Genomic DNA, 16,678 nt, shown 5'->3' with positions numbered 1-16,678 from the left:
CCAAAACACCTAGTGCCAAGTTCAGTCCCTGCTCCAGGGCATTCCAGGCCAGACCTGGCAGCTGTTCTTAGGGATTAAAGCACTCTGGAAAATTGAAACAATATCAGAAGCAGATGCATGAAAAACGCCAAACCCCCCTTTTCCTTCTGCACATAAAGCTTGGGAAAGCTTCAACAGCTGGGAAGGGATCAGGGTCTGTGTCTGCACACAGAAGGGCTGGAGGGGGTGGGGGGTTTGCTAGTTCAAAAAGAGAAAATGCAATTGGCCTAAAAGCTCACACTGTGATACAGCAGGGCTGTCCCCAGCCCAGCAGCCTGGAATGGCACTTGGGTCAGTCAGGAATTAAACAGAATCATCCAGGTTGGGAAAGACCTCCAAAATCATCAAGTCCAACCTGTGACTCATCCCCACCTTGTCACCAGCCCAGAGTACTGAGTGCCACGTCCAGGCCTTCCTTGGACACCTCCAGGGATAGGGACTCCACCACCTCCCTGGGCAGCACTTTCCATGAGGAAATTCTTATCGAACCACCCCTGGCAAAGCTTGAGGCCATTTCCTCTTGTCCCATCCCTTGCTCCCTGGGAGCTGCACCCTCCTTTCAGGGAGTTGTGGAGAGGCAGAAGGTCCTTTTCTCCAGACTGAGCCCCTTCAGCTCCTTGTGCTCCAGATCCTTCCCCAGCTCCGTTTCCTCTCTTGGACACACTTCAGCCCCTCCATATCCTCCTTGCCATGAGATGCCCAGAGCTGGACACAGCACTCGAGGGGCCTCAGCAGTGGAAACTGGAAAACAAAGCAAGGCTTCCCTCCAGCTCTTCACCTCCTAGACCATGTTCAGGAACACTTCCAACTCCTAAGGACACATGGGCAGAAACACCTGGGATACTCTGCCACAGGGATTTCCTTGCTGGGAGGAATCACTGCCACACTCCCACATGTCAGGTTGGCTTTATTCTGGCGTCACTTGTGCATTCCTACTCATGACGGGAGGTTTGGGAACTCAGATACATGAGACAGATGAGAAGATTTACTTTCCAAAGAAAACAGGAATAAAAATAAAGACAATTCTACACCAGGCTCAACAGCAGCCCCTGTGGGACACAGCGACCTGGGGACAGCAAGGATGAGCCAAGGACAAAGCACAGGTATTGGCCTTTTGTCTGGAAAGTGGGAGGTGGGGAGAGGTGAGTGCCCAAACCCAGCTGGGTGGTGCCAGGGAAGGGACATCGGAGTGTTCCCGGCAGCTGCCCGCGTGCTCTCTCCTGCGGCCAATGGAATGCTGGAAGCTTCCAAGGCCTCCCTGGCTCTGCTCTGCTCACCCACACATTCTGGGTGTGCATGGACATGGATACAGCCGCCTGCACCATGCCCTGCGGATCCCACTCCCACTGGAGACCCACACCCCTCTCTGGCAGCCCCCCTTCCCACAGCATTCCTGGGGAGTAGCCCCCATGCTGGGACCGGGCACACGCACAGCCACGTGCACACAGGAGGCCTCAAGGATCATTGAACCCTGACACAGTGGCAGGAAGAGCCTCCCCCTAACCCTTCTTCCCAAACAGCACATATTTAAAAACCAAAAATCCTACTGGAGAGTCCTGGAAGCAATTTGGAGTGTGAAATCCTCAAGGCTGCTGACAGGAGAGACCGAGGTGGAGCCAGGTCACGGAGACCTCTGGAAGGAGAGGTGGCTATGGAGCTGGGAAGGAGGCAGGTGTTCCATGTGGTGGGCTGTGAGGGGCCCAGGCTGGATCCAGATCCCACAGAGAGAGTCCTGGTGCAGTGCCAGCCCCTGGGTGAAGCACCAGTTCTGAGGGAGAGCGGCTGGAGCCCGGCTCTCCGTGGCTGGGTGGGAGCTGGGTCAGTCCAGCCCCAGGTCCGAGTCGGAGGACGAGCGCTCGTCGGCGATGTTGCGGATGGCGTTCTCCATGGGTGCCAGGTTGCCACTTGGAGTGATGCCCATGGGCTGGATCACCTTCTCCCTGCAGCCAGGGAGAGGGGAAAGGTAAGGCAGAGCTGCAGCAGAGCATGGGAACAAACCAGGAATACGGCAGCAAAGCGGGACTTGTGGAAATGGCCTGGAACACCCATGGCACCACTAAAGATCCCTTCTGAGAAGTGGGAATGGTCCCAGCCCTAAAACTTCCAGCATGGTGGAGCAATGGCCTGGAAGCACAATCCTATTCCCTGAAATAGGCTCCTTTCTAGAGTCCTCTTCTGTATGGTTCAGGATTCCCAGAGGAAAACTAACACTTGTGTCCATGTTCCTTTCCCTCTAACGTAGAATGGACTTACTTCCCTCCTACTCTTGAAAACCTGAACTCAGCTGAGCTCCTGTGGGTCAGAGACAACTAGAGAAAGCACTCCAACAGAGAAGTGGCTGGTGGCACTGGCTGCCATCTGTCCCCACTGTCTGTCCCCAGAATGCTGCTTCCCCCTTAGATGCATTGCCAAGACAGAGGCTGCTGTCCTTCCCAAGCACCAGAACAAAGCTGGAGAGCTGCAGGTGCTTGGGAACAACATAGGCACAGCAAGGAATTCCACAGTTCCCCAGCCAAAGTTGGAGGAGCTGGCAGTGCTTCCCGTGCATGTCACGGAGCCATGCTGAGGGAAGAATTGCCCTGCCACTCCCACTCCCAGATCCCTCCAGGCCTTGGGAACACAGCCAAAGGAAGGTTTGTGACAGATGTAACCCTGACACACACCATGTCCCAGTACCTGGACAACTTGTCAAACATGTTGACTAATTTCATGGCTTCATGCTCCTTCTGCTCCTCCGTCATCCCTTCCATGGGGTTGGGCAGCTTCTCCTCCACGCGTCCTGTCACAGGGTTGATGCTGCACAGAGAGCAGTGAGGCCAGGGCTCAGGGTGGGGACAGCAGGTGACAAAAGGCTGTTTGGAATCCTTCTGAGCCTCATGGAGCAGAGGAATGCCATAGCAGCACTGGCTGTCGCTGCTGCTCGTGTCCTAAGCCCCAAGTGCCATCACAGTGCTACTAGGGATTCTGACATACATCCTTACAAACACCTCCCTTTTCTCTAACATCCCCTCCTACCAATGCCACAGTGACACTGGAAATGAGCTACGTGAGGGCAGGTGACATTTCCTCCCTCTCCTCAAGGCAGGAGACAAAAGCTAATGGAGAAAATCCCAACAAACCCAACCTGCAGGGACACTGAACAGCGTGTGAGGGATGCATCGGTGGGCACGGGCCTGGAACCCCCACCCTCAAGATACCACCCACTGCAGAGAAAAGGAGAAAGGGAAAAAAAATGAGGGGGAAGGGAAAAACAAAAAGAGGGAATTGAAAAAGAGGAACCAAAAGCCACCTGGGTGTAGCAACACTGAGAGGGGTAGGAAAAACAGGCATTTCCACCCCTGCTGCAGGTGGAAAAGTAGAACAGGGAGATGGCAGCAGGTGAATGAAGAGGGATGAAGAGGGATCATGAGTGGGAGAAGGGGATCTCTAGAGGGGAGTGGATCTCTTTACTTGGGCTTTGCCTCTTTGTACTCCTCCGTGTCTGTGTCTTCATCCTCCGAGTACTCCCCCTCTTCCCGGCCACCGGCCATGAGGCCCCGCGCCGCCAGCAGCCCGGCGGCATTCCCGTAGCCCGTGTACTTCACAAACCGGGACACTGCCAGGAGAAGGGACAGAGACCATCCTGTGCTCCCCTCCTGCCTCCAGCCCCGTGCTCCCACCAGCCCCAGCAGCATGGTTTTGCCGTGTCTCCAGGCCATGGAGACATGGAGGTGCTGACAGGGAGCAAGGCCCGTGTGTGGGAGTTGAACATGGGCCAGGCTGTGTGCAGGGTGCTGGGGTGTCCTCCAGCACAGCTCATCCCTTACCGCTGGCCTGAGAGACACCACCTCCTTCCCAGAGCTCCCGGAGCTCTTCCCTTTTCCCCACTCAGCAGGGCTGTCCCAAGGGAAGGCAGAAACCCTGCAGAGAGTCCCAGTGTCAGGGTCTCCCTGTGGAAGCCCCCCAGGACTCACCGCTCTCCTTGCAGAGCACGAACAGGAACTCGGCGGCACAGTGCTTGACGTCGGTGTCGATGTGTGTCATGAGCCTCACCAGCTTGTTCCGCAGGGAATTCCCCACCTCCGGCCGGTTCCGCACATCCCGCAGCGGCGGCAGCACCTGCAGGGCCACAGCGAGGGTGACAGAACACTGTGGGTACCAAAGCCACCCACAGCAGAGGTGTCTGGAAGGTGGCCACAAGCAGGGCTCTGCTCGCCTCCCCTCCCCTCAGGGCAGCACCCCTGAACACAGGGGTGGCGCTGAGCACAGCATACCCTGGCCTTCAGGAACTTCCTGGTCTGCCGGTGGACTCGGGCACTCTCCGTCAGCAGGTTCAGCACAGGGGTCAAGCTCTCCTTCAGCTTGTGGCCCTGCAGAAACACCCCCAGAAGGAGCAGCACGTCAGTCATGCTGAGCTCAGCTTGTCTGGCTCATGCTGGAGAACATGAGCACAGACCATCAGGGAGATGGAGGGACATGGAGCTTCCCAACCTCTGCCACAGGCATTCAATGCCTCCTTCCTCCCCACACCACTTGCTGTGGCACAGGCAGTGCCAGAAATATTTGGGCAGGGCAGAGAAGTGCAGTGTTAAGATTTGGAGGCCCTTTGGAACAACTCCAGAGGCTGAAAACTGTAGTCAGCTTAAAAATAACAGGAACTCAGGTTTCCAGAACTGCCTGCTGGATCACTGCTGAGTGAAACAGGGCTGATTTGTAAATCACCCTGTTAATTATCAGCTAATCATCAACTGTTCCACCAATCTCACTGTCTGCAGCCCTCAAAGCAATGGCAGTCACCTTCCCAGTTCAGGGATGTTGGTTTAGTCCCACCAACCACAGCTCTGCTAAAAGCTGTCCCTCCCACTAAGGGCTAACTTCAATCCAAGTGTGCTGCTCCCACCAGGCTCTTCCAGGCTGAGGGAAAGGTGCCCTGGACCCGTGGGAAGAAGCAGGCCCACCACCCACCCTGTCCAGGCGCCGCTCCAGGAAGTCCAGGAGGATGCTGACCGCATCCATGTTGACACCCATGTACTCCAGCGAGCCCGGCCGCACTTTGGGAGTCAGGAGCACATCCAGACACTTCAGGGGCAGGTTGCCCAGCAGGTTGACTGTGTGGCTGCACATGTGAAAGAGAAGAGAAGTGAACACACAGTGATGGAGCTTTGCTCACAGAAGTCCTTCAGCTCTGCAGAAATGAAGGCCTGTCATTAATTTGCAGGAGTGTGAGGACCTGGCAATCCAAGTTTTCCTGGAGCATCTCAAGCTCCTCAAACCACTGAAAGGGGATAACTTAAGATGGTTTTTGGGCAGTTGACTATATGCTGAGAGTCCAAAGATACTTTAGTGACATCTGAGAACCCACAGATCTTGACACAGACCCGAGCAGGACCAATCTGGGTGGTCCAAGGTCTATCCTTAAAGTCTCTTGTGTCATTCTTAATCCTGATGTTCCATGCCAGCACTGCCTGGAATCCCCCCAACTATGTATTCTTAGGGACAAGGTGGTGTCACCTGCTCGAAGGTGAAACCCCTGCACCAGTAATGCTTGGCAACATGACACAGCCGATTTCTCAGCATGGCTTAAGACTAATTAAGACCATCTCATGGACGTTTTAAAGCAGTACACTTCTTCCCTGGCCAGTTGCCCACTGAGGTGGATGTCACCATTGGGACAGCCTGACGCAGAACATAGAACAAGATCTCAGAGGTCAGGAGGCCATGGCACTCCCATATGGCATTCTCAGGGCAGGAAAGGCTGTTTCTGAGCTCCAGCAGCATGAGGGATCCCCAGGCTAAACCCAAAAGCTGCTGGTCAGCAGGGTCCCTCCCAATCGCCCAAGGTCCCGCAGGATGTGCCTGGGGGAGCTGGCACAGCTCCAGGTGAAGCTCCTCCCAACACAGACCTGTGGAACTCCTCGGTGCGGTCCTCGCCGTCGGCAGAGATCATGAGGCAGTGGCGCAGGAGGGCACCCAAGTGCCTGTACAAAGCAGCATCTTCCTGGCCCCAACATGGAGAAAGGAACACCTCCATCAGCAAAGGGGATCCCATACATCCCAGAGCCTGCAGCCCATTCCCCCCTCCAGCAGCCTGATCATGGACTGCAGGGCATTCCAGGGAAAGCAGACTCTCAATTCTCCATTTGGGAATGCTGAAAGCACAGGCAAAGTAAGGGATAATACTGCACTGGACAGAGGCAGTGCCCTAAGGACACCCAAGTCCCTCACCACCCTGAGGGTGCACAAAGACTAATCTGGGACATGAGAAAATGCAAGGGAGGAGAAAACTTGAAAAGCCAGAGCCCAAAGACACACAAATGCCTCAAGCCCAAGGAGCTCACCTCATCCACCTCCCTCTTGCTGGAATCAAAGGTGATGTTGAAGAGCACTTTGAGGATCTCCATGGCTCGCTCCGTCTCCTGACGAGGCAAAGGTGGGAGAAGTCCCTCCTCTGTGGCAACTTCATACGGGTCCAACCACTTGACCCCAAGGGTCAGCTCCAGGGTGTCTGTCATGAGGCTGATTCCCCGGAGCTCCTGGGCGAGCTGCTGCCGGATGTCCACCCTGAGGGCCGTCAGCAGGAACAGCAGGCGCAGGTCGAAGAACTTGATGTCGTGAGGAAGACTCCGCTCATTGTAGAGCTTGATGCGCCGGGCCAGCCCCACCACCAGCCGCCCCTCCGCCGTCAGCTCCTGCGCCATGGCGCTGCTGAACACTATGTTGCACAGGCATTTCAGGGATTCCAGGATTACATCCAAGTCTGGGACCTCCCGGATGAGCTCCTCAGAGTAATCGATGCCGGCGTGCCTGGAGAGGGTCTTCAGGCCTTCCTTGGTGGTGAAAGGGTCGAGGCAGTGCTTGTCCCGGGACAGGATGCGGATGCTCTCCAGGCAGGTGACCTGGCAGGATGGCTGCAGCTCCCTCTCCAAGAACTTGATCAGCAGCTGGGCCATTTTCTGTGCAGATGGAAACAAGCAATGCCTTGGATACCGACACTTCCCAGGGCTCCCTACGGCCCTGGCACGCTCTGCCCCGGACAACAGCCGTGTCACCTGGGCCTGCTCAAGTGCGCACTCGGCAGCACTCAGGAATTGCCTGGCTCTGGCATTGATCCTGACCAGTCTGGGCAAGAACAACCAGGAAAAAATGTCTTGTAGAGGGTGTTGGGTGCAAAGGGAGAGCACAAACAGGTCACTGTTATAGCTCTGCCCTGGTGAGGATGGTTCAGGCTGACAGGGCCGACCTGCCCACTGCACAAGGGAGGGACACAGGACCCGAGGGAGGTAAGGAGAGCACCTGATGCCTTGGGAAAAGAGGTGAAGAGACCTCAGGAGATTCAAATAAGCAGCATCTCCTTAATTTCAGTGCTGTCTGGAGACCTACTGGCCCAGATCTTCCATGGGTACAGACTGGCAAAGCCCCACTAACACAATTCACGGGAACTGCAAAGCTCACGGGGAACGGTGAGTCACGGAGCAGCACGAGAGCACGGGTAAGACCTCAGAGACACAGGCAGCTCAGGCTGAACCAGGTGTGGCAACACTTCTCATCACACCAGTAACCCACACACACTGCTGGGGGAGCCCACCAGACCTCAAACACAACACAGCTCAGAGCACAGGTCTTTCTGTGATGTTACAAGAGTGAAAGAACCCAAAAATTGAGGTCTGTAACTGGCTTAACACCTCACTGGTTACACTTCAAAATAATCAGAGAATCACTAAGGTTGGAATCATTAATCATAATCATTAGTCATTAATCATAATCATCCAGCTTGGAAAAGACCTCCAAGACCATCAAGTCCAACTTGTGACCAATCATCACCTTCACAACCAGACCAGAGCATGGAACAGTCATTTCTTGAATACCACCAGAGATGGATGATGGCTACACCACCTCCCTGGACAGCCCCTTCCAATGCCTTCCACCCTTTCCACGAAGAAATTCCCCCTGATAGCCAACCTCACTCTCCCCTGGTGAAATGAAACTACTGAGGGAAGGAATGAAGAAAAAACTGAACTTCAGTCCTTAAAGTGAGGCTCATGGTGTGTTTCAAAATCACATCCTGGGGAAATGATGAAGTACAGCTCTTCTCCTGCCTCACAGGGAAACAGAATTTCAGATACAGTCCCAGCAACCAAAGCCTCAGGCTGGTTCAGGGGAAAGAGATCTCAGGGTGTGTGCCTGAAGCTGAACCATCTGTAAACTCAAGCACCAGGAACTAGTGGTGTTGTTCATCTCATATTTCATGGCATACATCCCAAAAGTGGGACACTGTGCCTGAAGCCATGTCCTGTGTGACTGTGCCAGCTCACACAGTGGGTCAGTGCAAGGCAAAGAGCTCAGATCTCATCAGATCCAGTCCCACATTTCAGGCTGTGCCTGGAACACTCCATGTGGCAGCAGCTGGCCCTGGCACAGCCAAAGGAGGTCCAACTCTCCACCCCGGTCGCCTGGCCCGCACTTGCTGTGCTAACACAGACATTGGCACCACCCACCAGTGAACTGACCACAGAACTGAGCCAGCTGGAAAATAACCCAGGGAAAACAGTTATTCTTATGGCAGAACAGCCAGGCAGGAGCAGGAATGAGCAGGCAGAGTCTTCCTTCCCTCCAAGTGCCAGATTACACCAGCTCAAAGGATTTGCTAATACACAGCTCCTGGCAAATCCCACTGCTGGCTCCCAACAGAGCCCCTCACCCTCCCCCGGAGCCAGCACTGCTGTGATTCCTGTCCGGAGGCATCAGAGATCACATCCATGACTGGGACTATATGGATCATGGAACCATTGCTAGTGTCAGATGGATGCCAATCTTTATCCAAAACCACCAAATACTGATGGAAAAAGCAGAGCCAGACAGTCCAAGCACATAATTCCCCAACCAAGTGAATGGAAAACTTTCAGTTCTTCTCATGTGGGAGCTGCTTGCCAAGCCCAGCTGGACATGAGTACAGAGCAGCAGATTTACACACTGACCAGAGGAGGACAGCAAGCAGCATGTGCCTACCTTCCTCTCTTCCCGCTCCTCATCCTCAAAGATGAAGCACTGAGATTTCTATGGGAAAAACAAAATCAATCAGAAAGAGGAATAGGTTAAAACTCCATGGGACCAGAGAAGAGCCATTCAGCTGGAAAGCAGCAAGTCCAAAACATGCTGCAACAGCAAACAAACCATCTCCTGACAGTCCCCCACATCATGGGCATCACCCCTGGCTCCACAGCACCAGTGGAATGCCACAGGCCAGCTGACAGATGGATTTAGTTTAAATACTGCAGCAGCACAGTGGCTATTCATCCCAATCCCAATATCCTATAAGAGCCGGTAATTCCTGTGCTCAGTGATACCACTGAGCTGTGCCTACACGTCTCCCCTTGATATTTATTATTCCTTTTCCTGACCAAAAGAAGTCTTGTCTCCTTGGTACATGGGAATGGATCCTCGTGGTTATCCAGGTCATTCTTTAAACACAAAGGACTTGATCTCCACACTCCATCCTGTCCCCATGCTAACAAACACTCCTGATCTCCACTCATTGTGTTTCTCTTGCTATTTTGTTTGTTCTTCACTGACAGTCTCCTTCCTGACCAAACCTGCTCCCATGGAACTGGAGATCACAGGTGCCTGGGGAGAAGCAGCACCTCCCAGTGACTGAGGCAATCCTTGTTCATACCAAGAGAGTGTTTGATCCCAGCTTGGAGAACAAAAACATTTAAAATCCATAAAACACTGATTATGTGTGTGCAGTCACCAAAAGCCCAGGGATAGAATGGGCTCTGTCCAGCCTGGAAGCAGTGATAGACACAGTTGCCTGGAGCAGCCCCAGGTGTGGGGGCAGGACAGGTGTACTCCAGCCAGGCTGAGTGTGGGCTCCATGAGCTGATCCATCCACACTACCAGGAGCTGATGGCCCAGTCCTGCCACTGCCGTGTTCCACAAGCAGGCTGCTTGTTCCCTCAGCACATCCTCTTTTCAGGCTGTAATCCCATTTGGGGGTATTTTGGCCACACCTGGGGTTTTGCTTTAGCTGTAGCATATTCCCAGCAAGCAAAAACTGCATGCACAACAGTGAATTAAAAACAAATCCAGAGGAAAAGCGTACAGAACCATTAGTCTTGCAGCAGAAGCAATGCCAGGCAGTGCCAGGTTTATCTGCAGATTCATAATCCTCTTTGACTGCTCCATTTCCTCCAGACAGGCCAGCAAACCCTGTGGCTGCAGTTCCCTAGGCTCAATACCCCAGGAAGGACCCAGCTGGGGGACTCCAACAGGAAATATCATGGTTTGGGGGCACACAGACACTGTTTGCACCTGCTGCTGGTGCTGTTAATCCTTAGTGCTGTCCTTAACAGACACCTGCTCCTTCTTGGCCAATATCTCCCCGTTCCAAATCTGACTGTTAGGAATAGCTCCACACACTCCCTCTCTCACACACTCTTGCAAAATATTCCTCAGGTTTTCCCTGCTGGCTTCCACCTACTCCAGCCTGGTGCAGAGTGAGTCAGAGTGATCCACAGGGCCAGCCCCTCTCAGGGGAAACCTCCGAGTTTCTCTGACAACTAGAGTCTGTTTCAAACAGGATTTCACAGAGCCATAGAATATCCTGAGCTGTAAGGAACCCACACAATCCATTCAGTCCAGCTCCTGGCTCTGCCCAGACACCACAACAATCCTACCCTGTGTCTGAGAGCACTGTCCAAATGCTCCTGGAGCTCTGGCAGCCTTGGGGCTGTGCCCATTCCCTGGGGAGCCTGTTCAGTGCCCAAACATCCTCTGGGGGAAGAACTTTTTCCTAATATAAAACCTAAACATCTCCAGCTGTTCCCTTGGGTCCTGTTACTGCTCAGAGAGCAGACACTGGAGCTGCCCCTCCACTGCCCCTCAGGAGGAAGATGTAAATGGCTGAGGTCTCCCCTCAGTCTCCTTTCTCCAAGCAGAGATTTACCACCACGGATTATCTTTTCCTACTTTAAGGCTAGAAACACTTCCATCTCTGCTTCCAGATCATTGGGGTTTGATATTCTACATTCTACATTCATTATTTACTGCTTTCAGAGCCATGCCCATATGAGATCCCAGCAGTTACCTCCAATCATCTTTTGACTTGCAAATCCCAACATCGTTTCACCTGCAGCCCCTCCCTGGATTCTCTCAGCACCTCCAAAACTACCTTAACATAAAAGCTCCTCCTACTCAGTCCTCACCCTGACTCTTATTTCCAGGCCAGGCTTTACTTGGGATCTTGATAATCATTTTTTTAGGAGTTCCTGAGATGAGGGAAGCGTTGATGCTCACTCACCTCTTGGTTGTAGACCTGGAGCACCTTGAGAACCGTGTCCTGCTCCCCACTTTCCAGCGTGGACACCACAGCCTGGAGCTCCATTATCCCAACAGCTCAGCTATGGCACAGCCCCAGAAGAAGAGGAGCAAGGGGATTTCCAGGGTGATGGAAAAGCAGCTCGGCACACAGACCTCTGAGAGGGAAGAGAGAAAGGGGTGGAGAGAGCAAGGAGGGAAAAAACACAACACAAAAAAATCCCAAGTGATATTGCTCACACTGCTGCATCCATAAAAGTGGAGCAGATGGATAACCCGAGCAAAGCCAGCAGCCAACTTCCTCTCTCTCTCTCCTGCTAATCCTCTTCTTCCTCGCTTTGCTTTTCAATGTTTAATATATGCCCTCGCAGGAAAGCACTCAGGGAAAACCTTCCCCCCACCAGCTGGAGATTAACGTGGAGCAGATAACAGCAGCTCCCTGAAATAGCTCCCTGCCTCCTCCTCCTCCTCCTCCTCCTCCTCCCCGCCTGCCCTGATTTCTGCTGCCGCACAGGGGGAAAATAACAAATAAAGCACGAAACATTGCCGCGGAGTGACAAGGGACGGAGCGGCGAGGCAGCCAGGCGGGAGAGCATCCTCCGGCTGCAGGCGGTGGGAAGCAGAGCAGGAGGGTTTGGTGGCGGGCTGGATCATGGCCGATCCCTGCAGGCCACCGCCGGGCGAGGATGTCCCTGCCGACAGTGCCAGCCAGCAGATGCGCAGCACCGCGGGATTATTTCGGACACGGCACCGGTTTAGCGGCTCACGGAGCCACGCGAGCCCAGGGCGCTGGGACATGATTCCCATGGGGGGAAATCCAGCAGATTTGAGCTCGGACATGTGTTCGGCTTCCGTGTTGCCATGAGGATGAGGCTGAGCTGGTCACACCAACCTCAACAAACCGGGATCCCAGGCACAGGGTTCCCGGGGTTTGGGAATCACACGGGCTGTCCCCTCCTGCCCACGCAGCCCCAGAGGGGCGTTTTGGGGGGACCAAAAGAGGCAGATCCTGCATTTTGGAAGGCGGACAGTTGCGGAGACAGGAGGCTGGGCTGGCCCGGGGCAGCATCCCCATGTGCAGGGGCTGGGATGGAGGGGATCCACCTCTGCTTTTGGAGGGATGACATTAACCAACGGATCATTGGGCATATCCCCATTTCCATACTCCTACTGCCACCTCCTTCCCTCACCATCTGAGTAAATTCCAAACCTCCTTTTTTGTCCCCATAACCCCGTTTATATCCCTAAACCCCTACCTTCCCCCCCAAACCTCTATTTTTGTCCCAAGCCCCTATTTCCCCCCAAACCTCTATTTTTATCCCAAGCTCCTATTTTCCCCTTAAACCTCTATTTCCCCACCCCCAAAACCCCTGATTATTTCCCCAAAACTTCTTTTTGCCCCCAGACCCCTATTCTAGTCCCCAAAGCCCTATATTTGTCCCCAACCCCCCGGTTTTTGCCCGCAAGGCGCTGTTTCCTCCCCCAGCCCCTGTCCCGCCGCTGTGCCCGGGCAGGGCGCCGGCCGTACCTGCGGCCCGGGATCCCTCGGGAGGGAATTCCAGCCCTTCCGCCCCGGCCCGGGCGAGCGGCCCGAGGGTCCCGGCGCCGGGGGGCAGGAGGAGGAGGAGGAGGAGGAGGAGGAGGAAGAGCGGGCGGACATTTCGTGGCGGCTCCGCCCGGCGGGGCGGGACGGGCCGGGGCAGCCATGGCGGAGCGGGGCCGAGGTGAGGGGACGAGGGACAGCGACAGGTTTGGGGGGCAGAAGGGGCTGGAGCGGCTCGGAGGGAGGAGGAACTCCCGATCCCACTGAACCCCGCGGGGCGTTTTGCAGTGCCCCGATTTCTCCCCCTATAGCCCGGGAATAACACCCCACCCCCCCCACCGCGTAAGCCCTAATTGCCTCCCTGTGCCTTTTTTGGGGTTCTGGGCTGCCCCCCCGAGCCCCTAATTGCTCCCTCTATCCATTAATTGTCCCCATGAATCCCTAAGCCCCCCCCCCCCATAAACCCTAAATACCTCTTAGAGCCCCCATAGCCCCTAATTGCCCCAGAACTCCTAATCCCCCCCAGCCCCAACCTGCCCCACAATGGGGGCAATGCCGAGAGACCCCAGCACGGCCGAGGGGCAGAGGGCCCCGGGTTTCACCCAAATCTCACCCCTGGATGTCACTGGCCATGGAACCCCCACAGCTGCTGCTGGGCTGGGGTGGCACTTCAGATACCCTGAATTCTGGCTTCTCACCCTGGCCTGTTTGGGGGAAGTCTGTGGTGTTTTGGTCACATTTTCAGAAGGTTCCACTGCACAAAGCATGTGTGGAGGGGCTGTGGTGGGAACAGAGCTGTGCTGTGGCACGGCAGGCATGATGTGTGCTCCTCGTTCTTCTCCCCAGGGCAGAGCCCGAGCGCCATGGAGGACCTGCTGGATGTGGAGAACAAGCGGATGGCCGACAGCCTGGCCAGCAAGGTCACCAGGCTGAAGTCGGTGAGTGCCGAGGTCACAGCAGGTGTTGAGGTGAAGGACAGGCTCTGATTACCTGGGAGTCCTGCAGGGGATCACAGAACCATGGAAAGGTTTGGGTTGGACAGGACCTTAAGGCTCATCCAGTCCCACCCCTTCCCATGGACAGGAACACTTTCCACTAGACCAGGTTGCTCCAAGCCCTGCCTAACCTGAACACAGGAGTGTTGCTAAGCTCACATCCTTGGGGAAAAATTAATGGAAAAAAGGCAGGCAGATTAATTTTGGAAAATACCTGTGTCTCTGTGTAACTGTTCTTAATGCTGGTTTGCTCCTATTAACATCAAACACTTTGATTTAGAGCTTTAAGCTCTAAATTATTATTAAAAGTGTAGTACAAACCATGAAAGAAGTTGATGACTCACTGTGTAAAAGGGCAAGCTGAATTCCTGCCATTGTGTCCCAGGGTTTAAACTACCTTCTCTAGCTGGCAGATTTAGACAGCCAGGCTTTATTTTCAGAGCTGAAAAAGTTCACCTGACAGGGAAATGCCATTTTCCTTGTTCCTGCACCAGACAAGCCCCTGTGTGTCTGTTGGAGCTGGGAAAGCAGCAGCTTGTTTTAATAATTTGCATTTCAGATTTTAGAGGTTCTCTGGACATTAAAAGCTCATTAATGCCCATTTCCTGCCTTGCCCTGCAGCTGGCTCTGGATATTGACAAGGATGCTGAGGAACAGAACCGCTACCTGGATGGCATGGTAAGGACCTGGCAAACGGGACACGGGGCTTTCTGTGCAAATCAGGGAATTGGGATGAGAGGTGGGACGGCAAAAGCCCTTAAGGAAGAAGCCCTAAATCAGCACTGGGATTGTTGGGGTGTCCTGTGCTGTTGGAGCTGGACTGGCTCATTGTGAGTCCCTACAACTTGGGAAGTTCTATGATCCTGCAATGCCTCCAAGGTGTCTCCTCCCACCAGGACTCGGATTTCCTGAGCGTGACAGGGCTGCTGACGGGCAGCGTGAAGCGCTTCTCCGGCATGGCGCGCTCCGGCCGCGACAACCGCCGCCTGCTCCTCACCGTGTCCGCGGTGCTCGTCCTCATCTTCTTCATCCTCTACTACCTGGTGTCCCGGGCGGGGACCTGAGCCCGGGCTGGCAGGTGGCACAGGCCAGACCTCACCATCCACAGACCTGGCCACATGTTTTCCAGAGGAGCCTCCAGCCACACCTCCACCTTCCCAGTGACTTCTCCTTCCAGCTTGTCAGCGCTCCGGCTGGGCCCAGGCAGCTCTTCCAAAACAAGTTTGGCTCCAAAGGGATCTTCGTGTCTGTCAGGATTTTGGGGTCATGGCTCTGGCCGTGACCTCCTGCCTTGTCTCCATCCCGTGGGCTGTTTCTAAGGGCCACTTCCACATGACCTCCCTCGATCAAAACCAGGAACTAACAAATCCAGGGACTTGTGGATACTCCATAACCCAGCTGAGCTTTGCGAGCTGTAGGATTTAGGATGCTGACTTAGGGGATTTGGGAGTACCAATGTGTGACTTACATTCCGTGTGGCCACTCTCCATTTCCCTTGGACTTGCAGACCATATCCCTGGGCTGAAAGGAAACTGTGAAAGGAAACTTGTGCATTGCTAATCCGGGTGGAATTAGCAATGGATCTGGGCCTGGATACTCTCACATTGTAGCAGGGAAGAGATGCAGGAGAGCGGGACTTTCATTAAATCCTGGCTTGGTTGTCTTTATCATCCTTGTGGGCAAACCAGGCTGGACCCTCTGGGAAGGGAGGGCCACAGTCCATAACCACATGGATTTGCACTTGTGTGGAACCTTCCAGAACCTTCCCACACATGTGCAAATTAAGTTACTAAATCAGGGTAAAGAATACCGGTGGCAGAAGGTCCAGTTAACTGTGGTTAACGTGGCATCCTGCTTTTAGAGCACTTTGGGGAGATGTAGTGCCAATAAAGTGAGGTGGAACTCCCCCCGCAGTGCTCTTGGGAGTGGGGGGATCCAAGGAGGGATTTGCTGTTTTGTTTATGCATTTAGAGAGTACAAAAGGAACCCCTGCTTTACCTTGGAGGGTGTGTTTGCTTATTTGCTTCTCTTTTCCTGTAACAGGCAGGGCTCAGCCATTCCTTCTCCTCTGATTTAGACTCTCCAGCAAACCCTCTTCATGGATGGATGGCTGGGTGTTCCTTTGCTTTCTCCCTGTTCCCAGTGGGAATTCCTTTGCCCTTGGGCTAACTCGGGCCCATAGGTATGAAGAGAATGTTGTCCCATGTACCAAACTGCTCACAAAACACACCCTGGCTGGATTATGTGTTCTCTTTTCCACATTTGGGAGAAAACGTGCAGGAAAGGCAAGGACAAAAGAGGCAGCAGGAGCTTCCTCTGGCTCTTCCTGCTTTCCTGGTGCAACGTGGCAGGTCTGGGCTCTTTCCTTTGGGAAGAATCAACGGCCTGTGATTCCTGGAGCAGGTGACTCCCAACAAAAGGCCCCTGGAGCAGCCTGGCCTTCACCGTGGCAGGGTTTATTTTGCCTTTTCTGCTGTAAATAAAGCTGATTTTAGACCTTTTAGCCCAGATGTTTGTTCCTTGTGCGAGGTGCAAGGTCGATCACCTGGTTTTACCTGCAGCCTCACAGCCCAATTCCAGCGTCACCTGGAGCCACCCTCGGGTAGGGTGGGGGTCCCCAGGACCTCACCCGGTGTGAGGGGAGAGGAGCACGAGGAGGCACTGGGGCCTCGCGGGACACTGGGGAGGCCTGCGGACAGGTGGAGAGTGGTGAAAAGGGACAGTGAGAGACATGGGCCCGGGGTTAAGGGTGCCAGCGGCCGCTCAGCCCTCGAGGGTCGGTGTCTCCACCCATGTCTGCGTCCGAATG

General features: G+C 54.4%; 2 protein-coding genes across 3 annotated transcripts; one reads left to right on the top strand and one right to left on the bottom strand.

The window, feature by feature from the left end:
• Positions 1-928: 928 nt before the first annotated feature.
• On the bottom strand, positions 929-12,946 carry RIC8A (RIC8 guanine nucleotide exchange factor A). 2 transcript variants are annotated; one of them, XM_021555995.1, is made up of 11 exons: positions 12,860-12,946; positions 11,315-11,489; positions 9,025-9,072; positions 6,357-6,971; positions 5,922-6,016; positions 4,984-5,134; positions 4,293-4,388; positions 3,993-4,137; positions 3,490-3,634; positions 2,716-2,835; positions 929-1,979 (listed from the first exon to the last, which is right to left on the bottom strand). In XM_021555995.1, the coding sequence occupies exons 2-11, from the start codon at positions 11,396-11,398 to the stop codon at positions 1,859-1,861; spliced, it is 1,620 nt and encodes a 539-aa protein (XP_021411670.1). In that variant the 5' UTR covers positions 11,399-11,489; positions 12,860-12,946; the 3' UTR covers positions 929-1,858. The 2 variants fall into 2 exon arrangements, with proteins under 2 accessions (XP_021411670.1, XP_021411671.1); XM_021555996.2 differs by lacking the exon at positions 9,025-9,072.
• A 63-nt stretch (positions 12,947-13,009) lies between these two features.
• BET1L (Bet1 golgi vesicular membrane trafficking protein like) lies at positions 13,010-16,372 on the top strand. The gene is made up of 4 exons (XM_021524744.2): positions 13,010-13,055; positions 13,721-13,812; positions 14,491-14,547; positions 14,766-16,372. The coding sequence occupies exons 1-4, from the start codon at positions 13,037-13,039 to the stop codon at positions 14,931-14,933; spliced, it is 336 nt and encodes a 111-aa protein (XP_021380419.1). The 5' UTR covers positions 13,010-13,036; the 3' UTR covers positions 14,934-16,372.
• The last annotated feature ends 306 nt before the right edge of the window (positions 16,373-16,678 follow it).

Source organism: Lonchura striata, chromosome 6, assembly GCF_046129695.1.
Source record: "Lonchura striata isolate bLonStr1 chromosome 6, bLonStr1.mat, whole genome shotgun sequence".
Taxonomy (NCBI): Eukaryota; Metazoa; Chordata; class Aves; order Passeriformes; family Estrildidae; genus Lonchura; species Lonchura striata.
Note: the sequence above shows the minus strand (reverse complement) of the source record. Positions and strands in the feature narration are given on the sequence as shown.